This window comes from Cheilinus undulatus, linkage group 1, assembly GCF_018320785.1.
Source record: "Cheilinus undulatus linkage group 1, ASM1832078v1, whole genome shotgun sequence".
Lineage (NCBI taxonomy): Eukaryota > Metazoa > Chordata > Actinopteri > Labriformes > Labridae > Cheilinus > Cheilinus undulatus.
This window is the reverse complement of record NC_054865.1, coordinates 44,681,740-44,707,156: the sequence shown is the minus strand read 5'-3', so window position 1 is coordinate 44,707,156 and position 25,417 is coordinate 44,681,740. Positions and strand designations below refer to the sequence as shown.

General features: G+C 37.9%; 1 protein-coding gene across 2 annotated transcripts in view; it reads left to right on the top strand.

The window, feature by feature from the left end:
* ly75 (lymphocyte antigen 75) overlaps positions 1-25,154 on the top strand; it is a 43,734-nt gene extending 18,580 nt beyond the window's left edge. The window contains exons 12-36 of one of the 2 annotated variants that reach the window (XM_041794364.1): positions 110-279; positions 1,640-1,839; positions 2,503-2,645; positions 3,062-3,140; positions 4,089-4,160; positions 4,704-4,827; positions 4,954-4,989; positions 5,170-5,339; positions 7,251-7,318; positions 7,426-7,502; positions 9,498-9,634; positions 12,199-12,307; positions 12,480-12,640; positions 12,823-12,952; positions 15,115-15,335; positions 15,433-15,595; positions 16,716-16,880; positions 16,961-17,083; positions 17,246-17,431; positions 17,530-17,753; positions 17,880-18,087; positions 20,482-20,643; positions 20,736-20,852; positions 21,257-21,442; positions 23,223-25,154. In XM_041794364.1, the coding sequence (XP_041650298.1) occupies positions 110-279; positions 1,640-1,839; positions 2,503-2,645; positions 3,062-3,140; positions 4,089-4,160; positions 4,704-4,827; positions 4,954-4,989; positions 5,170-5,339; positions 7,251-7,318; positions 7,426-7,502; positions 9,498-9,634; positions 12,199-12,307; positions 12,480-12,640; positions 12,823-12,952; positions 15,115-15,335; positions 15,433-15,595; positions 16,716-16,880; positions 16,961-17,083; positions 17,246-17,431; positions 17,530-17,753; positions 17,880-18,087; positions 20,482-20,643; positions 20,736-20,852; positions 21,257-21,442; positions 23,223-23,398 (3,607 nt within the window). In that variant the 3' untranslated portion in view covers positions 23,399-25,154. The remainder of the gene's footprint in view (positions 1-109; positions 280-1,639; positions 1,840-2,502; positions 2,646-3,061; positions 3,141-4,088; positions 4,161-4,703; positions 4,828-4,953; positions 4,990-5,169; positions 5,340-7,250; positions 7,319-7,425; positions 7,503-9,497; positions 9,635-12,198; positions 12,308-12,479; positions 12,641-12,822; positions 12,953-15,114; positions 15,336-15,432; positions 15,596-16,715; positions 16,881-16,960; positions 17,084-17,245; positions 17,432-17,529; positions 17,754-17,879; positions 18,088-20,481; positions 20,644-20,735; positions 20,853-21,256; positions 21,443-23,222) is intronic. The other variant, XM_041794372.1, reaches the window with a different exon arrangement.
* Positions 25,155-25,417: the final 263 nt, after the last annotated feature.

Sequence of the window (25,417 nt, the reverse complement as noted above, 5' to 3'; positions counted from 1 at the left end):
TTTTCTAAGAAAGAGTATTACTTTTTCATCAGCACACTTCTTAAACTGCTCATCCTTTTTATGTGTTTGAGCTGTTGAAATCTAACTATTGTTTGACTTTTCCTTCCAGATTTGAGCAGGCTTTTATCAACCGTCTGCTGGCTGAGCAGATCAGCAAAGATACTCAGTACTTCTGGATAGGACTGCAGGACATTAAGAACACAGGAGAGTACCAGTGGCAGAGCCAGGATGGATCCTCTGGTGTGGTTACATACACCAACTGGGACCTTTATGAACCGGGTTAGTTCAAACTACATCTTTTGTTTTTCACTTAGGATCTAAAGCAGCACAACACTAGAGAGTTATCATCTTAAGTTATGACTTGAGATTTTCATATTAGAATGTGCTGCTCTTGATTTTTTTGACAAGTCCTCTAACTATGCCTTTTTGATAAGAGAAAATGTAATTTCACTTTGAAGGTTAAATTTATACCTGGCAATAATTTATTTCTCAGTCTCAAAGCCTTATGTCGTCAAAATTCCACATTAAAAACTGTGTTCAAGATCACCATCAAAATATGTGTGTTGCATATGTAGACATACATGACAGGGATTTGAAAAGGCGAGTAGTTATTGCACCATAACCAGAATTATGACAGGATTAATAAACAGGTGGGACACTAAGAAACAAAGCTACCACTAGGTTACACAAATTTCAGAATCTGCTTATGCTATGAAAGTTTTGTTTAAATCAATAATCTGCTTACCAGGACAATAAGCCTACATCATTACATTGAATAAGATAAAAAATAACCTTTCAAAGCAGATGGATTAGCCAGATTCTATGTCTGTCATCAGGTAACTCCATCTTGTAAAGCCTAACTGAAACAATTGTGTGAGGTCTGAAAACAGACCTAACCAATCAGTGCCATTTAAGTAGAACAAGGCGGTATCCACAGGCAGGGTTGAGTTGTACTGGAAGTCCATAGCAACCTGTGTAGCATTTAGCTGTTATAGAGCTATAGTTTAGTGATAGTTTTATCAAATTGACCACATTTTTTACTAAATAAAAAGCAAATTAAAAAAAAAGTTTTCAGTAGTTACAGGCAAGGTTTTGTTGTACTGTATGCTGGTATATACAATGGCTGCTACTGGTGTAATGATTCGCTTGGGTGTAGCTATAGTATAGCAACAGTTTTATCACACCTGGACCACATTTTCTTATTAAAAGAAGAGCAAAGAGCCACACTGAAAGCTTCTTTTGGCAGAGAAGATATTTTGCACTCTCTTGACTGGCCTTGGCTTGTGTTTGATCCACCAACAAACTACCATTTGTAAACTACAGCAGCGTAAGCCTGTCGAGCTCAGGTTACTACTGGAGCTGTGTGCCTACTACCTTATGTCCTTATTCTTGTCATTCTGATTAAGTATTTTTTTTGAAAAGTCCTGCCCTTCCCAAATGCTTTGTATTTGGGTTCTCAGATGAATGTGTAATATATCCTCTGCAATAGATATATATGAAACAGTCTATCTGGTGGGTCAGGTTAAGATAATAATGCAGAACACAGGTTTAAAAACACAACTGTATGTAGGTACAATGTAAAAATGATTTCACACCATAATTATAACTTCTTTTTCTTGTAACAATATGTTAATTTCAGAGCGGGATGGTGGTTGTGTGGTTGTTTCCACCACAAAACCCTTGGGCAAGTGGGAAGTGAAAAACTGCACATATTTTAAGGCGGGCACCATCTGTAGGACAGACCTCAGTCCACCTCCACCTCCAGAACCAGAGCCCCCCCTCAACGTGAGCTGTCCTGATGGCTGGATCTCCAAACCTAACATCAAATACTGCTACAAGGTGAATGCATGTCTATGACTGTTCATTTGGACGCCTAGCGTAGGTGATTCAGCTCCAGTAGAAATTGAAAGGGAACTGTAACCAATTTTTGATGTATCATTTTCCATAACAACAGCTCTCTATGCTTTAGTTCTCTTTTCATACCTGGCTTTTCATACCTGTTTTGTAGCTGCATATAACTAGTGGTGTACAGTATTTGCTATGGCTACAATTCTGGTTTGATCGAAAAAGCAAAAACATACAAGATGAGAGGTTTCAAACTTTGGAGCCATCTGTTGGTGTTCGACATAATACCCATGTGGCTTACGCCAATTTATGCCCTGATCTATTAATTATTAATTGTGAATAAGAGTAGCTGAAACAAAAGAACAAAGAGTTAAGTTTACAGTATTAAGGAGAAGCAAAAATCATCCATTATTCCAGATTTGAGGATTAATGTCTCTGTCTAAGGGCCATGTGTATAAGGTATTTTTAAATATCATTATAAAATGTGTAGTAGTCTGAAAGGGCCAGCTTCTCTACTGTATTTTTAATGACTCTTTTATTGTGCAAGTTATCTTACTTTAAAGGTTTTCCTCTTTAAAATTCTTTAAAATCTGCTCCAGTCTGTTGCTTTAAAGGTACAGTTTTAGTAGCCATTATAACTTTTCCTAACATTTGCAGGTGTTTCATGAAGAAAGGCTGAGCAGAAAACGCTCCTGGGAAGAAGCTGAGAGGTTCTGTCAGGCTCTTGGAGCGAACCTGCCCAGCTTCACCAGTAATATTGAGATGCGGACTCTCCACAGCATCATGAGAGAAACCATCAGGTACAGACTTGTGTACACACACATACTACATAAGAACTCCATGCATACTGCTTTATATATATTTCTTACATTTATTTTGCATTGTTTACTTGTAATATTCTGACCAACACTACAAAAATCTCTGCACACCCAAATGTGGGTTCATGGGTGTATGTATATTTGGGTGGTAAATGTAGGTTACCTCTGATACTACCAGTCACTGAAAGAGATGAATGCCAAACATTTTGGTTTGTTCTCATCAGCTCATACCTCAGGATTTAAATTCCTTTCATTGTTTACTTTGTTCATTCAGCACTTAAATGGGCCTTTTAAATAAACACAGTTCCTCTCCACACTAAATTTAAAATGTTTTTCTCCAAGCATAAAATGTATATATTTAAAAAAAAAAAAAAAAAAAAAAAAAATTTTTATTGCAGTGATAACCGCTACTTCTGGGTCGGCTTGAATAGGAGAAACCCATCTGATCGCTCCTGGCAGTGGAGCGATGGCCGACCTGTAAGTATTATACTAATCATTAGCTCTGATTCATGATACAGAATGAATAAACATATGGTACATACATAGGGAATCTACAGGTGCATCTCAAAAAACTTATAATATCATTAGAAAGTTTCATTTTTTGTCCTGTCATTGAATTCAAGAAGTGAAAATCCATATACTGTGTTCACACTCATCTCATACAAAGTGAAATATAAAAAATAACCTTGTGAAGCTCCCCAAAGTTCTTGAATCTGCTGTGTTTTACAATCCTCTGATGGCTGAGCTTATCCCTGTTGCTTGTGCACCTTTTCTTGCTACACTTTTCCCTTCCCTTCCATCAATTTTCTATGAATATGCTTTGATACAGCCTCTGAGAACAGTCTGCCCTCTCAGCAGTGACCTTCTGTGGCTTACCCTCCTTGTGAAGGATGTCAGTGATTATCTTCTGGACAAGAGTCAAGTCAGAAGTCTTTCCCATGATTGCAGTTATGTGTACTGACCCAGAGTGAGGGATTAAAGGCTCGGGAAACCTTTGCAAATTGGACTTTTCCAAAATATTCTTGTATTTTGAGATTTAGACCCTATCCTCTATATAAAAAAAGTCTTGAAAATTTTTACTTCATATAATATCAATCTACAATACAAAAGTTTAACTTTTCAAGTGAATCACAGGAAAAGTGAACTATTACAGGATATCCTATTTTTTGAAGATGCACCTGTATGTTTTGTATCAGATTGCATTTTCCCTGGAAACAAATTGTTACATTGTTAGTTGCAAGGTTAGAAATTCAATTATTAACAGCAACAACAGCTGTCATTTCTGTGCTGGAATAAATAACTTTAATTATTTATTTACTAGTTTTAGGCACAAAAAGCAGCTCTTCATATGTAGTTTTAAGGGACTTATTAAATCATTGTATTTTTTTCCCAGGCTGAATTTTGTTGTATTCAATGTCTCTGCAGGTGTCAGTGGATGTTTTACACCAAGATTTCCATGAGGATGATGCATACAATCGTGACTGCACTGCATTCAAGGTGAGCTGGACAGATCCTACTCTTGAAATAGTTTATAAAGTAGTTTGCAGTCTGTTTTCTTGCTTTGCTCCCAAATCTCCATGCATCAATATTTTTGTGGGCAATGAATAAACTGATTTTTATTCACTGATCTGTTGTATCAGTGAATAAAAGTATCTGCTGATGGGAGTTAAAATAAGAGCCACAGCTGGTACCCCCCCCCCCCCACCCCCCCCCACCCCACACACACACACACACACTTGAGTCACTGATTTTATGTCCTTCATGCTCTCTTGAAACAAAATCCGTGAAAAGACAGCTGGACACAACAGTGGTTCAAATCCAACACACAAAGGAGTGCCCATTGATGCTCTAAAACCATGATCCCCCATGCAAGAATTTATTTTTGCCTTTCACTCAAACTCTGAATCATTGCCTTCACCCAGATCATCTACATTAGTGTTGTCAGGACAGCAAACTCAACTGCAATATCACAGTTATGATACGGCTCTAATCGGGGACTGATTTTATGATGTGTGTTACTACAAACTTTGTCCTCTTTAGACAACAAAGAGCACATTGAAGCACCTGTTTGTGTTTCTGCTCCATGACTTGCCTCCCACACCTTTCTATGCCTCACCGTTTCACTGTGATGCCAGACTGGAGTGGGTCTGCCAAATACCCCGTGGTAAGATTATGAGCATTTCTGTTTTTAAGCACAATAATGAGGTGAACGTAGGGTCAATATAATCTTGTTTTGAACGTTTAATTTTGGTTGCATTCTGCTCTTAACAACACATGTATGCTTCAACAGGAAAGACACCTAAGAACCCAGAGTGGTACAATCCAGGTAAGACCTTTTGTTAAAAATCTGTGTAGGGCATCTGTTAATTTTTAAGTTTGTTATTTTGACTGATAACAAATGGCCTTCTAGAAACGTTTTGTCCTTGCCTGTCAGTAGCTGTTTGTTGTGCCAGTTGTCATTGTCTACAATTCATCCTGATTAAGAGCTGTTCGTTGTGTTTTTCAGGTGGACACCATGATTCGTCTATCTTCATAGACGGAGCAGAGTTTTGGTTTGTAAAAGAGCCCAAGCTAACTGTTGAGGCGGCACAACTCTTTTGCAAGGCCAGTGGCAGCAAACTGGCCGCGCCACAAACCTCAACGGCTGCAAGTAGGATCCATGACTATATTAGTGAAGTAAGTGGCAAGAGACTGTGAATACCTGTGTTACTGTTGTTTTCAAAGGAATGCTCTCAAACCACCCTAACAGATCATGCTGAAACCCCTGTCCGTCTTTGTTACTGTTGCTACACCTGTTAAGCTCTGGCTGCTATGATAGCACGAATGCCAGTTACACTGATAATGATGGAAATTACTTATCAAATTTCTCAGTAGTTTTCTTAAACAGTGGGCTGTTTGTCTCTCATTTCTATCCTTTAACTGTAGATTTCAGCTAACATGACCACTGTCACCATCACTTTGAATAAGCAGTAAGCATCTAGCATGGTAACATTCACCTTAGTGTCTTTTTCACCTTTGTAAACACGGGGCAGTCATGTTCTTCCACACCATGTCTTAATTGTCCTTGCTTTCTGCGCTGGGGCACAGTCATGTTGGAATAGAAAAGGCCCTCCCCCAAACTGCTGCCACAAAGTTGGAAGCATAGCATTGCCCTAATGTTTTGTTATGATGAAGCATTAAGATTGTCTTACACTGGATATAAGGGGCCTATTCCACACTCTGAAAAAACAGCCCCATACCATTATTCCACTGCTAAACTTCACAGTCAGCACAGTGCAGTGAGGCAGGTAACATTTTCAATTCACCAAAGTCCAGTATCAGCATGCTTTACACCACTATATCTGACGCTTGGCATTGGACTTGGAGATGTAAGGCTTGCATGCAGGTGATAAGCCATGGAAACCCATTCCGTGAAGCTCTAAATGCACAGCTTTTGTGCTTATATAAATGCCAGTGGAAGTTCAGAACTCTTCAGCTATGGAATCAGCAGAGTGTTGGTGATGTTTACACATCATGTACACTGGTATTTTACATGGTCTTCCACTTTGTGGCTGAGTTGCTGTTGTTCCTACACGCTTCCACTTTCTAATGACATCACTTACAATTAACTGTGAATTATCCAACAAGGATGAAATTTCACAAACAGTCTTATTGCAAAGTAGGCATCCATCACAGTACCACCCTTGAGGTCACTGAGCTCTTCAGAACGACCCAGAATGTTGGCGAATGGAGACTGCATGGCTATGTGCTTGATTTTGTATACCTTTGGCAATGGGTCTGAGTAAAACACCAGAATTCAGTAATTAACAGGTGTGGCCAAATACATTTGTCCATATAGTTTATGTAAGAAACAATCTGTTAGTCTTTCATGGACTCAAGTTTTTTTGAAGGCTAAGGAAGAGAACTTTCAACCCTTCGTAGTACGACCCACCTTACTGCCGCATTTACAGATTTACAGATGTGCAGGAAGCAGAATCTCTGTATATCTGGAAAGCCTTTATTTGGTTGCTAAGCTATGTTTAGGCTAGGGTTGTCATGATACCATGAGTTTTAACTTTGATAGGCAGCTAGTGAAATCAAATGATAATGCACCTATTTGGAAACTACATCACCAGAAATGATACAAATGCGATTGGACGGTTAATTTCTATAGTTTTCCATGTTGCTGTTTTTTTTCTCTTTGTGCATCTGTGGTCAGACTTGAAGACCTAATTAATTTAGAAGATCTCCCTTCTTTTGTTTATTCATGGAACATGAGTCATGGGAACTCAGCTGGAAGTAGTAAAAATAGAGAAAAACAAACTCTATTTCTAATTCAACCACGAAAGGAAAAAACAGTATCCTAAAAGCTACTTCATGCAGAGTAGTAACCCTTTCATTCAAAAAGTATTTCCTACTTGAATTTATAAAATACCATGTTATCATTTCCTTGTTTTTTACATGAATGTGGTTTTCTTTGATTTGCTGTTTGGAGCTTGCTTGATGCTCTTGTCATTAATGCACTATATGTTTATTGTCTTCATCAGGCACCCTGTTTATTTATTTTTGAGAGAAGAAAAGATCAATCGTATGTTGTTTTTTTTACAGCACTCGGATTCTCGAAAGCATAGCTGGTGGGTGGATCTAAGACAGCCTGGAAAAATATTCCCCATGACGTAAGCCATTTCTCTTTTTTAACACACCTGACCAAATACTTACAGCTGTATAGTATTTATTTATGATGGTGTGATGTTGATGTGGACTGAAATGATTTTTGTTTCAGGTACACCCAGATGTACTTTTATCATTCTATGTTCCTGGGCAAATGCACCTCCATCAGCCCTGAAAACCTTTTTCCAGGTAAGTGCTTTTGATAACATTTGTAATAGTCTTCTCATGTAGATGCTCTGTAACATTTGGTGTAACTCCACTGCTTGTTAGTGGCTACAGAACTGCCTTTCTGGTAGATTAAAGGTGTGTAAAGATTGCCTACCTTTAACAAAAGGTGTTCAGCAAGGGTCAGTTCTGGGCCCTGTCCTGTTGAAAATTTGAATCAACAGTGTTGTCTCCCAAAATTCTCCTGGAATCTATATCTGCATGCAGATGACAGCGTTTTGTATTGTTTGTATTGATTTTTAATAGCAGCAAAATTTAACTCTTTGTGCTCTTTTGCTGAGATGTTGTTTTTGACAATCTACCCTTATCCACACTAGATAGAAACTGTATTGAAAAAGTAAAAGTGTGGCCTGCTGTATGGAGGCTGTTGTCCTTGTGGCAGGCAGCCCTGGTTCAGGTTTAGCATGCCTTTCTCCACTCTTTCTCTGGTTTACGACCCTTTTATTGCCCTATCTCTCTAACTGCCCAAAAGTAAATCAGTGAAAAGAGAAACAGTAATAGTGCCTAAATATCACAACATTGGGCGTGATGAAACATGTGCATTCAAATACTGATAATCTCAACAGAAACTTGGTTTCATGTACAGAAACATCTCCTTTTTTAACCGGAATAAGAATTATCCTTGAGGCAGTCTATCTATCAGTCTTTGATAATCTACAGACATGATGAAGCTTCTACCTACGAATCCCTAGACTGAGTTTATCACTCTGCCCTTTGATCTACAGCAGGAGAGCTCATTAACACTCATTACTGTGCTGTTTTCTCAGAGCTGGCTGGTCATCTGTGGTGAAGAAATGATAAACATTTTTCTTTTTATCTGTAAACCCCCAACTAGATGTACACCATCTTGCATATCCTGAACTTGTCCGTCCGACCCAGCCAGCTTCACTCTACTGCTTCAAAACTCACTGGCTTTCTCTGAGCTATAAAAATCCACTTAATGCACCTAACGTAGAATTTTTATAACATACTCTCAAAGTAAAGACTGTGTGTGTTTTGAAAATTCAAGTCGGTTATCTGTAACCACTTCACCTCAGTGTGTGAAGTTTGGTTTGTTGAATTTGTTGTAACAATGCACCTTTTTTGTATATCAACGTCATTGTAAATGAGGGACTATAAACCACTGCTTGATGATGAGAAAGCACAGAGTGCCTCCATGCTGCTGAGCTGGATTTAAGAGTCTCAGTAATGTTAAAACATTAAAGAAATTTCCCTCTAACGATCAGAAGGTCAAATACAGGTTTTTTTAATTCTGAAAGGTTATCAAACAGCTTAAGAAATATAGTGTAAGCTTAAAATGAAGAGTCATTGTAATCGTTATTGTTTCTTTGCCACTATAAAACTTTATACTGAGTTGAGACTTGATTCGGCCAACTTTGAACTTGAAAAATTGCTTTCAGTTGATCCAAGAGGAAAAATGGACTAAAAAATGAAGGCCTGAAACATATTTTCTTCATCAGCTAGAAACTGTGAGAGGCTGAGTGCTGGGTGAAAACAAAATGTTCTGCCAATATTGGAAATTTTGGGAGGTTGTTTCACTGGAGAGAAAGTGTTGTTTCTGTTTCTGAATATTTTATGTTTACTTTTCTCCCTAGTATTGAAAAGGTAGGACGTATTTGAAAGAAATTGGGACGGTACATGAATAATGCACAAGTTGTATTTTCAAAACATGTATTAAGTATGTGAAATATCTACATTTTTTTAAATTATAAGGACATTTGTGGCTTTATTTATTTTACAGGGTCAAAAGATTGTTCTATTCAGTCATGAATTTGTTAAGAACAGTAAATATTTGAATGTTTAAAAAAACTGTTCAGAGAAGCCTAAGCCATGTAAACCAGAGAAGCAGAATGTTTTAATCCTTTTAAGGATTAAAAAAATGTTCTGTTGCACATTACACAATTTGAAAGGCGTCTCTCCTACTTTCTCACACATTTCCTGTTATATGTTTGCTTCCAGAGCATGAGCGCAGTTGTCGCCAGAGATTGTCTTTTGTGTGTGAGAGACACAACACCACATCAGTGGAGGTAAATCCCCTGGAGCCAAAGCCTGACGGACTGCCATGTGGAAACGATTCTCTGTCCTTCAGAAACAAGGTCTGAACCTCAGCTGCATTTAGACACTGCTGACACCTCAAAAAAGAGAAACTTGTGTTTTTTTATGTAACACTTGAAACCCAAATGTTGGAGTTTTTCTAGCATCTAATATCCAGTTGATTAAATCCAAATCTGACAAAAGGTAAGATAGCACTGAGAAAAAAAAAACAAAAACAAAATAGGGCTAATTTGTTTACACAGTAAAGCACTGTCCAGAACCAAATAGGTTCTTGTCAGATGGCATCACACAGCAGCAGAGAACTTCCCCTTGGGGGGCAAGTAGTGATTTCTGCATGGAGAAAGGCTGCAAAAAGATGATTTTTTGAGCTGTTTACTACTTTAGCAAGGGTTTAAAGTGCAAAAATTAAAACATTCTATATTCTTAAGCTACTTTTGTGTCCCAAAAGTAATGAAATATGCAGGCAAAAAAAACAAAACATACTTCCTCAGATGTCTGACCAGCCTCACTTGTGCTGGAAATCCATCTCTTTTAAGAGATCATGATCCACATCATCACTTGGTAACTCACCCCACAAGGTTTATTCTATTAATAGTATATCATTGTTTCAATTAAAAGCGTGTTGATAACAATGTGGACTTTATACACGGTAAAGGGTCTCAGCTAGCCTCTTAGTTCAGTGGTTCAAACTCCTCTGGACTCTTGTCTCCTTTCACCTCACTAGACAAGGCTAGGAGGTCTGCAGGACTGAGTGAATTGTGATTTTTGATCTTTAAAGAAAAAAAAACTTTCTTGTAAAATGTAATGATTATACTCAATGTATATATTTTTTCTGATAATGTGCAGCACACAGGTTCATTTAGAGCTTTTGAGTTCTAACTTTCCTTCATTCCTATTCATCTCTAATGGCTGTTCTTCACTTCCTGACCCCTAAGAACCTGTTGCATTCAGCCTGTTTAAAATGCTGTTTTAAACAGTTCATCAGTTTATTCAAAGATGAAAGTAATGGCTATTTGAAATGATGCTGTATAATGTATGACACTAGCTCTCTGTAAAACATGACTGCAATCCACTGAATAAACTTCATCAACACAGTTACTTCACACTAAAACTTCAAATATTGCACCTACAAAGTTATAGTAATGAATCTTCGTTTGCTTTACATAGACTTTATTTCACAATAGCATGCTGTTTTCAGTCAACTTTGAAGAGCCAGAGCACACATACTATGCAGCTGGACATCCACATGCCTGTTCTGAATGTGTTCACCCTTTGCTCTGGTTGAGTAATAATATGCCAATTTAACCTTACACAACCCTGACACAGCATACTAATTTATCTCCATTTTTAGATCAGAATACTTCCAATTGTCCAAGGGGGCAGAGAAGGCACATTAACCAGAGCTATGGCCCTGGCTAGAGACCAGCTTTGTTAAAGCCTAAATACAGTATTAAACTGGCATTATGGGCCTTCACTTCTAGAAATATTAGTAACTCCTTTTGAAAGGACTTGTATTTCTGATGCAGACTATCAAAGGTAACACTGTTTAATGGTTTAACCAGTTGATCAAGCAAAGCTGTCTATCAGATTTAAAAGGATTCAGTTTACCCAAATCGAGAAATTCAGGAGGATGATAATTTTTACTCTTTTAGTACAGTATAACAATAAAAACACAACACAGCACCCAAACCAGTGGTGGATGATTTTTTTGAGTGGTGTGAAAACTCCTGACAGAAGACGTGTATGTAGATTTTTGAATGCACTGATTTTAATAGCAGCTAGAAGGGAGATTGTGGAGTGAGTTTTATATATTTTAAGTACCTCAGTATTTTTATTAATAACAAGCTGTCATTTCATGAAATTACAGATGTAGTTTACAAAAAAAATCTCAGCAGTGACTGCACTTCCTCTGGAAGCTCAGCAAGTTTGGGTCATGCTGGAAATTAAAGGCACTTTTTACAGATCCATGGTGGAATCTGTCCTTATCTTTGCTATTATCACCCCTTTTGGTAGCTTTTCAATGGTAAATGAAAAAGGTAAGAAAGCACCGTTAAAGTTGATGGTAAAATCATTGACATTAAATAAGTGTGGTGTCTTTCAGGACAGTTTTACTTTCACTCGTCCTCTAATATCCTGTATTTATGTACTTAAGTGTTCATTGTGGCTGAGTCTCTGTGGCTATTTGCTCTTTGTTTATGGGTTTGCCTGGCAGCAAAGCGAACTTCCATTAGGGGACAAAAAAAGTTGAAGTGGATTACAAAAAAGGTAAATGTTAGTCTTTTAGCTAATCATGCACAACTGAGGCACCATGGCTTTATTGTAAAGTCATTTTTTAAACTTTGCATTTTCAATAGTCATTTTGGTCATGTTTGTTGTCTGCAAATAAAAAACATTGACTGCATGGATGAAAATGTAAAAATGTGTATCTTCTCATCAGCCCACAGAACATCTATTGGCTGTTTGATTTAACACATACATTGATCTCTTTACATCCATAACTTCACTACAGCAGAAACCAAAATACCAATAGTTGAGCAAATACTTTTAAACTGTGTCACATGAAACATAGATTTGCAACATTTATTTATATATATATTTTTTTCAGTGCTACACTCTGATGAGGAGCCAGAAGCCTGTTTCATTCATGTATGGCAATGAGGACTGTCAGTCAGTGAGAGGAACGCTGGTCACTATATCAGATCAGGTGGAGCAAGGTGGGAGTTCTTTTTTCTCCTTTAAGCAAGCTCATTAGGACCTGGATTATGTTGATTCACTTTTGTTGTTGTATATACAAAGTTTTTAACACCTCAGATTAGAGGTAACAAGTGATATTTCAGATTTCAGTGTTATTTTGGCCATGAATAACTGTTGGTATATGTGTCACAGACTTTATCACCAGTCTTTTGCCTGGAATGAGGAACATGGAGAGGATATGGATTGGTCTGAAAATCAAACGTGATGACCCTGAATGGATGGACCAATCCCCAGTTAACTACCTTAATTTCAACCCCCTGCTACTGGGCATGTACAGGGCTGTTCAAGTCAGTGTAAGTGGAAGGAGCCTAAACCTCAAACTAAGAGCATTATCAGTATCCTGTCTCAATAAAGATACAATTTTTTCATTGCTGCTAGCATTGGCTAAACCTTTTTTTTTCACTTTGACAGATAAAATCATACCTAAACTTGCAACCACGTGTTAATTCTTGTTTTTTTTACTTTCTTGTTATAGACGTGGGATCCAGCGAGTATGGATCTGTGTGTGTTTATGATCAACAGCCCAGACTCTGCCATGTTGGGTACCTGGGACTATTCTTCCTGTTCCCAGTATCAACATGTGGGTGTTTGTCAGCATTATGCAGGTAACTCAATACTTACAACTCTACTCTGATACCCAGATATTTCTGTTAGATGTAACTGGAGTAAGATTGGGCAGTATTCATTTTTTAATACAGCCAAACCCCTACCAAGGTTGGTACATGGTTGTACCACCAGGTGTTCAAAAACCACATTTTATAAGCGTTTGTCTTTGTGCATTTGCAAGCACATGGAGCAGAGCGTGCTCCTATGCAGGAGCTTCACTTATTCCTTCATCAAAATACTAAGAGTGAAAAAAAGACATTGATTACAGGGGTGCTTGAAGTGATTTAAAGTTGAAGCAATGTTTTTGAAACTTAACAGGTCAGCAGACTCTCCCTCTCCCTCTGCATAAAAGCTCCTATGCACCAATTTCCCTCCATCGCTAAGAATAAATATGTGAAACAATAATCTACAACTATTATCATATAGTATCTAAGAATGTAGGGTAATCCCATGTGAGATGATCTTAATATACAGTTTTTGTGTTGCCCAGCTTGGTGAGCTCTGTCCTACAATGAGTTCACTTTACATGAAGTTTATAGAAAGTTCCAGACTACTTTAGAGTCTAAAATAACCAACAGGTGCCAAAGCTTCATCTATATTTCAGATAAAAAGGGATAAGATAGATTTAAATGTTTTTTAAAAGTGTTGATGGTTTAATTACACTTGATGTTGCTGCTGGAGCATGCAGCACCTGTGGTTTTTAATAACTTAAACTTAATCATCCCTCATCTCTGATCCAAAGAAGAATTGGAGTATTTTTAAACTCAAGTTTCCAAGGACCACATTACAACCAGCGGTGCACATTTCAGTTTGACTTTAGAGAAGACCATAGTGTAGTGTCAGTGCCGCTCCCATAGCCCACCACACCAGTATACAGACCCCTCCAAAAGTATTGGAACGGTTGGCCCAGTTCCTTTATTTTTGCTGCAGACTAAAAACATTTGGGTTTGAAATCAAAAGAGGAATATGAACAATAGATCAACATATCAGCTTTTATTTCCAGGTGTTTGCATTTTAATCTGAAAAAACACTTTGAAGATATCATTATTTGTTTGAACCCACCCATTTTTCATGTGTGCAGAAGTATTGGAACATGTGACTGACACATGTGTTATGTTGCCCAGGTGTGTCCAATGTCCAATGACATTGATCATTCACACAATAAATAGTGCTGAACGTCTACGCTCAGTTTCAGATTTGGGTTTCACCTGCACAGACTGTATTTATAGTTAGAGGTGTAAACAATATAAAAACCAGAGAGCTGTCTATGGGTGAAAATTAGCAATTGTGAAGCTGAGAGAAGATGTAAAATCAATCAGAGCCACTGCAAAAACATTGGCCATAGCCAGTACAACCATTAGGAGTGTACTGAACAAGAGAGAAACCACTGTTGTACTCAGTAACAGTTGTGAATGGTTAGACCAAGGAAAACAGCCACAGTTGATGACAGAAACATTGGGAGAACTGTAAAGAAAGGCCCTAAAACAACTGTTAGTGACATCAGCAACAACCTCCAGAGGGCAGGAGTGAAAGTATCACCATCTACTGTGCACTTATTAGCAGGAAGAATATGAAGGCCAGGCTAGAATTTGCCAAAAAGCAGTGATGAGCATCAAACATTCAAAATCAACAAACAACAATCAAAATGGTACAAATTAATACAATGCAATCTTTCAGAAGAGAGTGTTAAAAATATCAATAAAAATATGCAGGTACAAGAAAACACAAATGTAATATTGATACAGACATTTATTACAGGATAATTAAGATTCTATGCTTAACTGGTCCAGCAGCCAAATATTTAGTTTGTTATTTGAATGATTTTAAATTTGTTGGGTTTCTATTAATAATTGGTAAGTTGTTTCAACAATGATGTCCTTGAAATCATATCTAAAGTGATGAAATAGTTGTCCTAAAAAGGCCGGATTAAGATTACTGGCTGACCTTGTGTTGTAATGATGGGTTTAAATCATAAAGATTTCGGTTGGTGTTTCAGGGTTAATGGGTCACAGAATTCAAATCTAGATCCACTGTTGTTGCATGCTATTGAACATCTCTTTCTCTCTTATCTTACTAAAATACATTATATTCTTAGATAAATTCTCAAAAGCCCATTCCACGAGTCATATGACTTTATGTTCATTAAAAAATATCATTTCAGATAAAGTTGAGGCGCCCAGCATTCCCAAGGAGCCGTTCAGTGTGAATAACCACACCTTCCTGCTACTTGCTAAAAACCTCACCTGGTTAGAAGCCTTAGAGCAATGCAGAAGTAACAAAATGGATTTGGCAAGTGTGGCTGATACCTTCCTGCAATCCATTCTCACTGTGCATGTGAGCCGGGCCAACACGCCAATGTGGATTGGTCTCTTTAGTGACGACGTACGTATTCCAAAGAAATATTTCATTTTATTTAATTATCCACCACTAAATGACATCCTTTTAAAAAAAGAGTACATGACTTTTATTTTATGCTCAGGATGGGATCCACTATCGCTGGACCGACCACAGTCACACGGTGTTCAGTCGATGGTCCTCTGATGTCACCAGCGGCTCCTGTGTCTACCTGGACACAGACGGCTTCTGGAAGGCCACACAGTGTGAGGAGGAGCTAGGGGGCGCTATCTGCCACAAACCACATGGTGAGAGGAGAAACAGAATCAGATGAACAGAAATGACTTTTTTACTTCCTGCTAATGACTTCTGCAAATATGTTCATCATGTTTCTGAAACTGTTAATAGACTTTTCTGTGCTGTCTTGTGGACCTTCCTGTGAGATGTCCTGCAGTTGTTAATTTGTTTAATTTTTTTTTTTAACATCTGCCTTTGGACAAAAGATCATAAATACTGTTGGTCTAAATCCTGCAAAACTGCCACCACATGGAGTATATTATATTCAGTTCCATGCAATTATTAATATTTCACAATGTACAACATAACAAATTGTGTCTGGTGGATCACGTACAAAACATCCTAAACAAATACACCAAGTGCCAAATCTGCAAACTCATAAAACAGCCATAAAATAGTATTGCACATATCAGAAGTCAACAACATCTGAAATTGTATTGAATAAAGCCAATATGTAAATAAGATAAAAGCCAGAGTTAAGAGCAGTAGCACAAAGACATCCACCTTCTTCTGCTTATCTGTGACTGGGTCGCGGTGGCAGCAGACTGAGCAATTCAAACCAGACATCCCTGTCCCCAGCGACATTTTCCAAATCCTTTTGGGGGATCCCGAGGCAATCCCAGACCAGACAGAATATATAATACCTCCAGTGCATTCTGGGTCTTCCTCAGTCTCCTACCAGCTGGATGTGCCCGGAAGATCTCCAACGGGAGGTGCTGCCTGAACCACCTCAGCTCCAGATAAATCCAAATTAACAGAACCTACAAAAAGAAGGGAACCTGGACTTCTTTAAAGAAACCCAGAAAGATGTTAGAAAGGTTGTAAGTTTCTATGTAGATGGAAATTTTAGAGAATGATTTAGTTATTATCAAATTTTTTCTTCTTTTCTGAATGTCAAATTGGACCCTTTAGAGAAACCTTTCAGATTATTCAACTTTGATGTTCTAAGGCCTTTAGACCTGATTTATTCACTCATCATTTAACAAAAGCAGTTTTATTGCACATCCTGTTTTCTTTGTTTGTGGTTTTTCTGTTCAACATCCTTTGAACATCTTCTCTCAGTCTTTGTGTTATGGTATGTTGACATTTACATTCTTTGTATTTATAAAGATATGAACATGTCTGTTACAGAGGAGACCATCACCACACCAGAGGATGTAGCAATGAAGTGCCCTCATAAGATTAATGGTCCAAACTGGATCCCCTTCAAGAACAACTGCTACTCCTTCCAGCTGGTCGCCTCCAGATGGGAGAGTTTTAACCAGAAGAAGGTTCATGAAACCTGCAAGAAACTCCGTAAGGATCTCTCAACATTGAGAACAAGTTGTTACAAGGCTGATATAGACTTGCTAATGATGATAATGCTTTATATTTAGATGCAGATGCAGACATTCTAACCATCCGAAATGCAGAGGAGAATGAGTTTATTCAGCAGCAGCTCAAACCATTTCAAAACCTGGTCCAGTTCGTGTGGCTGGGGGTCTTCAAAGATAAGAACTGTTCGTATTTTACTAATTTTCCTGTGGTTGTAGAAGATATGTTCACTTTTACTGTGTATAAGTACTTTTAAGGCATGATCCATCTTAATTTAGTTCACAAAATCAACACTGATAATGTTCCTAAATGCCATGGCTGTTTATCATAGTTGTGCTCTGCTGTAGATAACCAGATGAAGTGGTATGACAGCACGTTTGTCCAATACTCAAACTGGAAAAGGGGCAGACCAGATGTGACGGGACCATTCATGGCCGGTCTTACAATTGACGGCAACTGGATTGTTGTCAAGGATGCCAGATTGTTCCCAGAGTTCAAACAACAATCAATTGTGACATGCAAGCTGGACAAAGGTTGGTGTATTCTATTTGACTTTTACTTGTGTATCTTCTCTACTGTTATCTTTACTGACAATTTAAAGTGTTTACACTTTTGATCCTTCCCTCCAAAGAACCAAAACAGCAGTACAATCAGTCAACCAGGGATTTCCAACATTTTGGCAACTTAACATATGAAGTTATAAAGAGGAAGCTGACCTGGTACCAGGCTCTGGAAGAGTGTGGACAGCGAGGAGGCCACCTAGCAAGTGTTCACGATGTCCAGCACAACACACACATAGGGCAAATTTCCAAGATAGATGGCTTTCCACTCTGGATTGGACTGTCGAACCAGGATGTAAGGGTTTTGAATTTTGAAAAAATCTAGATATTGTTTATCACTGAACACACAAGAAACTGAGTCCACATAATGTAACCTTCAACTAAATAGATTAAATATGATGGTCTCTCTTTCTCTGTACAGGTTGGGGGTACAGCCTACGAGTGGTCTGATGGAACCAAGTTTGACTACAAAGCCACCATCTTTGACCCACTGGCGGGCTTAAGCTCCAGCAAACCAGAGGCCAGCTGTGTCTTTGTGACACCTGCTGGAGCCTGGGTGAGGGACAGCTGCAATACACTGGTGGACGGAGCCATCTGCTACACCACCACCATCACAACCCCTTCCCAAAGTAAGGCACCAGAGTTTTATATGTTTTTTTTGTTTGTTTGTTTTTTGTTTTTTTAAGATTTATTTTTGTGCCTTTATTAGTTAGAGGAGGACAGTGGATAGAGTCGGAAACAGGGTCAACAGTGGGGGAGAGACATGCAGTAAAGGGCCTCAGGCTGGACCACCCGCGTACATGGGGAGTGCCTTTAACCACAAGGCCACCTGCTCCCCTTATATGTCTCTTTTAAATTAAACACATTACCCTTCTTCGTGGCATAAGGGAAGAAATTGCCTGGTTCTGAATGCCTGAGTCCACAGAAATGACTCAAAGAAAAAATAGCACCTTTGAATCCTTTGCTATATGTAAGAAAACTTAAAGGCACTATGTAAAATTCTGCCACCAGTTCTTAACTGAAACAGTAACACAACATGACAAGTCAGATAAGTGCTCTGCCCAGCTCCAGTGTTTACTTCTTATTACCCACACCGATGAAATCAGCAGGGGGTTATGTAAAGGCTTCCGTCACTTTGTTCGTTTCTTTGTTTGTGTGTATGTGTACAAGATAACTTGAGAACGGAAAGTTGGATCTTCACCAAACTTTCAGGGAATATTGGGATAGTGACAGGGAAGAATCAGTTAGATTTTGGTGATGATCCACGCACCCATTCAATTTTTCTCGCACTTCGAAATTTGAACACCGTAGTAATCAATAGGAGCATGAGTTCCTTGGTGGTGCTGCTTAGACGTGGGTCTGCCGCCTCAGACGGCCATTCTAGTTTTGAATTTACAACTGTTTTCAGTAAAAAAGTCAATGTAAAAATGAGGAAGATGAGAGACATCAGACTCAACAACTACAGACCAGCTGAATGCCACTATCTGAGCAACCTCATAACACCCCAGCAGTGCCAGGGGCTGATTGGTTCCATACCATGTAGCATAATTTTCATCGATTATATAATTTATGAATTTCCGTAAGGTCAACATTTTTATGAGATGGTGAAATTTTTATTTGTGTGAGCTGTAAGCAATGGTGTTATAGTTAACTAAAACAAACTAAATAATTAAAACTAAATTCAAAAATCATTTTAGTTAACTGAAACGAAATAATAAACTAAGCTTTACCAAAAAAACGAAAAGTAACTAAAACTGTATAATGTGCTTATAAAACTAAATAAAATAAAATAAAAATAGAGACAAAATTCCTTAGTTTTAGTCTATGACACAACCAAACTGACTGGCACCTACACCCAAGTCTAGGAAGTGTAAAATGGCCTGAATTGATTGGTTAAGACTTCACACTGGGGTAGTTTTATGTCTGGAGTTGTATTCACACATCACCTTTAAATAAACAAAGTGATAAGTGGAGAGTAACCTGTTTGAATATGATTTTTAAAATGTATGATGTTCACTCAGCCCTGACATCTATTTGGAAAAACTAAAACTAATTAAAACTAAACTAAGACAGAGCATTTTTGCAAAATAAAAACTAAACTTGACTAACAAACCAGCGGTAAAAACTTACTGAAACTAAACTGAAATTGAGCACAAAAGTCAAAACAACCTAAAAATAAAAACTAATGAAAAATCCTACCCTATTATAACATTGGCTGTAAGCTATAGACATCAACATTAAAACAAGAAAAGTCTTGAAATATTTCACTTTGTAATGATGAATCTAGAATGTATGGAAGTTTCACTTTTTTAATTAAATCACAGGGAAAATTTGAACTTTTTCACAATATTTAATTTTTTTAGATGCACTTTTAGATTAATGGGTTGTCAGTCTCTGTCCTCTTATTCTGACTTGCAACTTAACTTCCTAAACAAAACTGTTCGTATTAGTGATGTTCCCTCTAGGTGTTTTCATGCTCAGTTTAACAGAAATATAAATTAAGTCTAATTAACTGGTCTATAGGTAAGAAAACACTCAGAATACAACAAACTTTTGCTCTGTTTCATTCAAAATCATCAGCTGGTAAATTTCTAGATCAAGATGCTGCCAAACTCTACCGCTCATAAAGATGCAATCTGTAGAAGGGACTAGAGCTTCAGCCGGTCCCCAACTAAAGCCAGCAGGTGGCTGCGTTGCATTCTGAGCTTTCATTTGACCAGCATCAAGGGCAAACATAAGAAGCATGAACAATTCATTTTACTGAGAAGTAACTCTGGGGTTGAATGGTGAGGGTGGCTACCTACCTTTCAGTGCTCAGTCAGCTAAACATGCATATCTCTAGTGCATGACAGCAATAGGTTTTCTTGTTTTGGCATCATTTGGAGGGCGGGGCTTAGCACAGTGATACGGGATAGCAAAGGAAGAGGTGGAAGGTCCCAGTACATGCTACTGCCACTTCAACTAATATTTTATGTTTTTTAATGCCTTTGTTTTGTTTTCTTCTTGTCTTTATCATGAATCAGAGGCTCGTCTGCAGGCTGCCCCAGAGGCCAATCACTGCCCTCAGAGCAACGGTGTGTCCATGTGGGTGCAGCACAATGATCACTGCTACGCCTTCAACATGAGCTTCTACAACTACAGCGTCTACACCATGCAGCAGGCCAGGGACATCTGTCAGGGCATGGGTGAGCTGCTGTTGCCAGTATGAAGGGTTATGATTAGTATTCATCTGATGCTGCTACAGTTCAACAGTTGTCCCGTTTTGTTCTGCCAACAGACGCTCAGCTGCTGACCATAAAAACAAACGAGGAGAACGAGTTTGTTTCAAAATACGTGTCCGATGATCCTCTCATCACCAGCAGAGTGTGGCTCAACATGGACTTTAATTCTCAAGGTAAATCTAATCTTTTAAAGAAAAATGTAGGATTTTGGCAACTTAACACATCTGATCTTCAGTTTTTGAGCTAATCATATCCTTTAATTTATTTAGGCAGCATCTTTTTTTCACCCATGCAGGCTAGAAAGATATAGTTTGACCTTTTCTGTGTCCCACATGAAATCTATTAAGCACCAATGCTACGAAGTAACATTTTTAAATAAATTTTCATTTTTTGGGTCTCAAAAGATATTCAAGTCTTAAATCTGATTTAGAAACTGTACAGACCATGGCTTGCCCTACTGACCAAGATAGCAGAGATTTTCTTCCTGCACTGCCTACAATTACCAGGATGCATTGCACACAAGCAGCCACAGCTTCAGCCTTCCCGTTGTCCTTAACTGCTCTCCTTCCTCCTCAAGGTAAGCCTGTATCCTGGAAGGATGGCTCTACCCTGACCTATGCAAACTGGAAGTCTGAAGACTTGGTCAGTGGGAAGAAGTCAGATCTGGGCTGTGCAGTCATGATAGTCGGAGATGAAAAAGGAATCTGGAATCTGGTGAACTGCAAGTCAAGCCACAGTCGAGTTGTCTGCAAAACTCAAGCAAGTGAGTATCACTACTGTATCAATTGAAAAGGTCGATGTTTTACTAAATACACTGAATTGCCATATCAGCCAAGAGAAAAATGACAGGATATAAACGTTTTCCTTATGTGTAAAGTCAACATTTATCTTGAGTCAGCAGACTTTGAACTGAGCTTAGTACAGTCATGGAAATGACAGCAAATTTTGCAGCAACTGGCATGACTAGCTTTGAAAAATGTTTCCATTTTACACAAACAAGATCCCCTTGGCCCCCCTTTTGTTAATGTGCAGTATGTAAATTCCATCACCGGGGGGTTCACGCAAAACAGTAACTAAAGATGTCAAGTAGACACACACTGCTAAACTCCACCCACCTTTGCTTCACCTGCCTCTGTTTTAAGCACTATATAAACCCTCATTTTCACCTCCATATTGTCAGGCCTGCCCACAGAATTGGCTGGGCCCCTGAAAAACCCAGAGAAGGGGCCCTCCCCAGTTGTGATTTATTGACATTGTCAATGCCTCTTACACTTATCCTACCCCTCACATAGTTTGTCCATGTCTGTGTGTTCCTGTAAAGCGTTGTTGGGTTTCCTGAAAGGCGCTATATAAATTCAAGATATTATTATTATTATTATTATTATTATTATTATTATTAATGCATGTGTGCTGGATCAGCAGCATTGTTGCTAACATTCTGACCAACATTTACCAAATTTTAGAGATGTAAAGTCTGTCAAGGGGTGGGAATTACTAGTAGCCCCAAGATACAATATTATCAAGATACTTGGGTCACAATTTGATATTATTTTGATTTTAAACATTTTGCAATACAGTGAGTATTGCAATATCATTTATTGCGATATATCGCGATTTATACAATTTTTTCAAGTGTTTAGCTGATTTAGCATTAGTCTTGCTCTTATGTTTTTCTTATTTATGCACTATGTTATTTTCATGTAGCACTTCTTGCAAATCTAATGTGTCATGTCCATCTCATTCATGCCCTGCTTGCATTCCTAATGTCCTTCCCTGGTGCTGCCATGTTTGTACTAACTTTCTCCTGCTCTATGACCATCACTTCTGCAGACCTCACTGGAAAAACAATTTATTTTATTTTTCCATTATCATAGACTCGAGTTTATATTAGCAATTAATTTGAAAAAAAGTGATACTTGGTAGATGAGACGATACGATATATCACCAGACAAATATCGTGATACTATGCTGTATCGAATTTTTTTCTCACACCCCTACTATCACTGGGTTCTAACGTTAAAATTTCTATTCGTGCTACTTGTCGACCAATGTCACCACTTTTTCAACCCATTTTTGCCACTTCACGCCATTTTTGCTGTTTTTTTGCCCTTTTTGCCACTTTTGACCAGTTTTTCTTGTTTGTTTTTACCCTTTTTGCTGCTTTTTGCCCAATTTTTGCCACAGTTTTAAAGCTTTTCCTTTTTTTTTTTGCCATTTTTCACCCATGTTTGTCATTTTTTGGCCAAGTTTTTCATTTCTTTTGCCACTTCAACTCATTTTTGCCACTTTTCATCCATTGTTTGTCTCTTCTCAGAATTATTAGGTTCTGTTCTATTTAAGTTGTCTCCATTTCCTTTACTCCATTTTCTGGCATCCTGATGTTTGTGCACATTATGGCCTGGCTATGAAGTTGACATTACTGTCGTGATCATTAAGTTCTGTGTGCCCGTCTACATTGTTTGTGTAATTCTGTTAAAGGCATCTACATGAAAATGTTAATCTTAACCATGAAAAGACTGACTGACGTTCCTTTTGCTCCTCAGAGTCTGCTGGCTCCCCTGTGGCACTCGGTCTCTTCATTGTGGTCCTCCTCGCTCTCCTCCTAACCATCGCCTTCGTCGTCTATAAGAAGAAAAGATCTTATTTCACTTCTACCGTTCGCTACAAGAGGACGTTTGATGACTTGGACACCAACAGTATTATAACGGAGACTGACTGAGCGTGCTTCGTGACTCAACCTCAGGAAGTATCCACGTGCCTGCCTCCTGTGCATTTTAGTACTTTATCAGCCAGAGCGAATGCAGCCTTTTCCAACTTTTTAAAAATAATTTATTTATCCTGCTCAAGCCTGCAAGCTTCCTTCAATTATTTGTAAAGCTGTAAATATTGTTAGAGTTGTGAATATCTGCCAATTCAGTGTCTTACTATTTTAGTTCGTTAATAAGCACCCTGATGTAAATATGTGGGCGGCGCTTTCTCTTCAATGCTGATCACTGATTCGAGTGAGGTCTTATTTTGTTTTTTATTTTGTATCTTGATGAGATGATTTACATAATTATGCAGCTTACAAAGCACTCCCCTTTAGCCTTATTACAGGGCTTCAATTGCACTGATTTATGAGTGACTTCAAACTATCAGTAACTAAAGGTGCATGCATTTGGAATTCAAACTGTTTAAGCTGTATTTTAAACTTGGTTACATTTTCTATCCACACAATAACAACTTAATACAGTAACAGATTTTTAAAAGGCAAGTTCTGTTACAAACACAGTATTTTTTGATTTGTAATCTTTAGGGGGTGGTTTCTATGTCAAATATAACACGTTTCTGCCAAAGTAAGCCCTTTAACTGTCTACACGCCAAGAGAAAAAACAAACTAAAGACTGGATAATGTTCAACTCTTAATTTATGATAAAAAATAGAAAGTTCTTTACAGTTTTTACGACTCTTAAAACGACGTACTGAGCTTTCTCGACTTCACTGTGGTTAAAGCAAAATAATTATTTGAACTGAACTGTGCCTTTAAAAAAGCAGAGAAAGTCATTATTTCAGACCAAATGGAAGCTTAAAGCCACTGGATTTGTTTGCATTTAATTTAAATACTGATTAAGTTAACTTTTAAATTACTAATACTGTTTTTTTATTCATCAGCTTATAAATGATGAAAAAGAAGATTTTGCAGATATTCCTGTCCTGCTGATTAGTTTAAAGTGTGGGACTTTGTCTTACTTTAAAAATGAATCAGACACCTGTTGTATGACGTCTGGTATGTACATTAGACTTTCCTATGCACTTAACTACTGAGCAAGAACGCACTTTAATATGTCGTAGTATGTTGAAGCACAAGGATGTTTAGAGACGTTCAATTTGCACTGGCCTTTGCTGTGAATGCTTTGTAAATACATGCTGTGTGATTTCTAACCGAGAATGAACCAAAGATGCTCTGATGGGTCGTTTGAATGTTAAAAATTTTGAGTTTCTCTCAGTTTATAGAGCTGCCGCAACAAGGCTGGTTGGCTTATTCATATCAAGTGGTAAACCAAGTGTTGATGGGTTGTTTTAAGTTGTTTTTTTTTTTTTTTTTTAATAATTCACTCTTTAGCAGATCTGTCAGCTCAAATCAGGTACAAAAGCCTTTCAATAAAATTTCCTGTCTTCAAAGACTGGCTTTTGTCAATCACTGGGAAATTTTATGAGAATGTTTAAGTTGCAACTGTAGGCACAGAGCCCATCAAGTGCAGTGCATTCAGAAACTACTCAGACCCCCTTCACTTTTAAATTTTTTTTATATTGCAGCCTGATGTTAGTTGAAAAAATATTTTATTCTCATCTACACCCAGTAAACCATCAGTGTTCATTTCTTCAACTAAAATTATGACAAACTATTCATCAACAGCCTTTTCTCCAATACAAAAACTTGACTGACAAAAATAGATCTGTGATGACTAAACTGAAAAACTAAGTTTACTTTTTGTCAAGATGACTAGAACTAGACTGAAATGTAATGTAGTTTTTTTGTCGGACATGCAAAATTCATGATATTTCTCCCTGAGTGGTAAAATCTGTCAAAAAAACAATGAAGCTGTAGTTATTCTGTCTCTCAGCTGTAGAAAGCAGGGACCCCAGGTTTGGCAGAGTGCCTAGAACACACTATCATGATTTGGTACCGGATTTAGGCAAGAAAATAAATACTTGGACAAAAAGTAAAGACTAAAATGTGAGGACTTTTTATGGACTA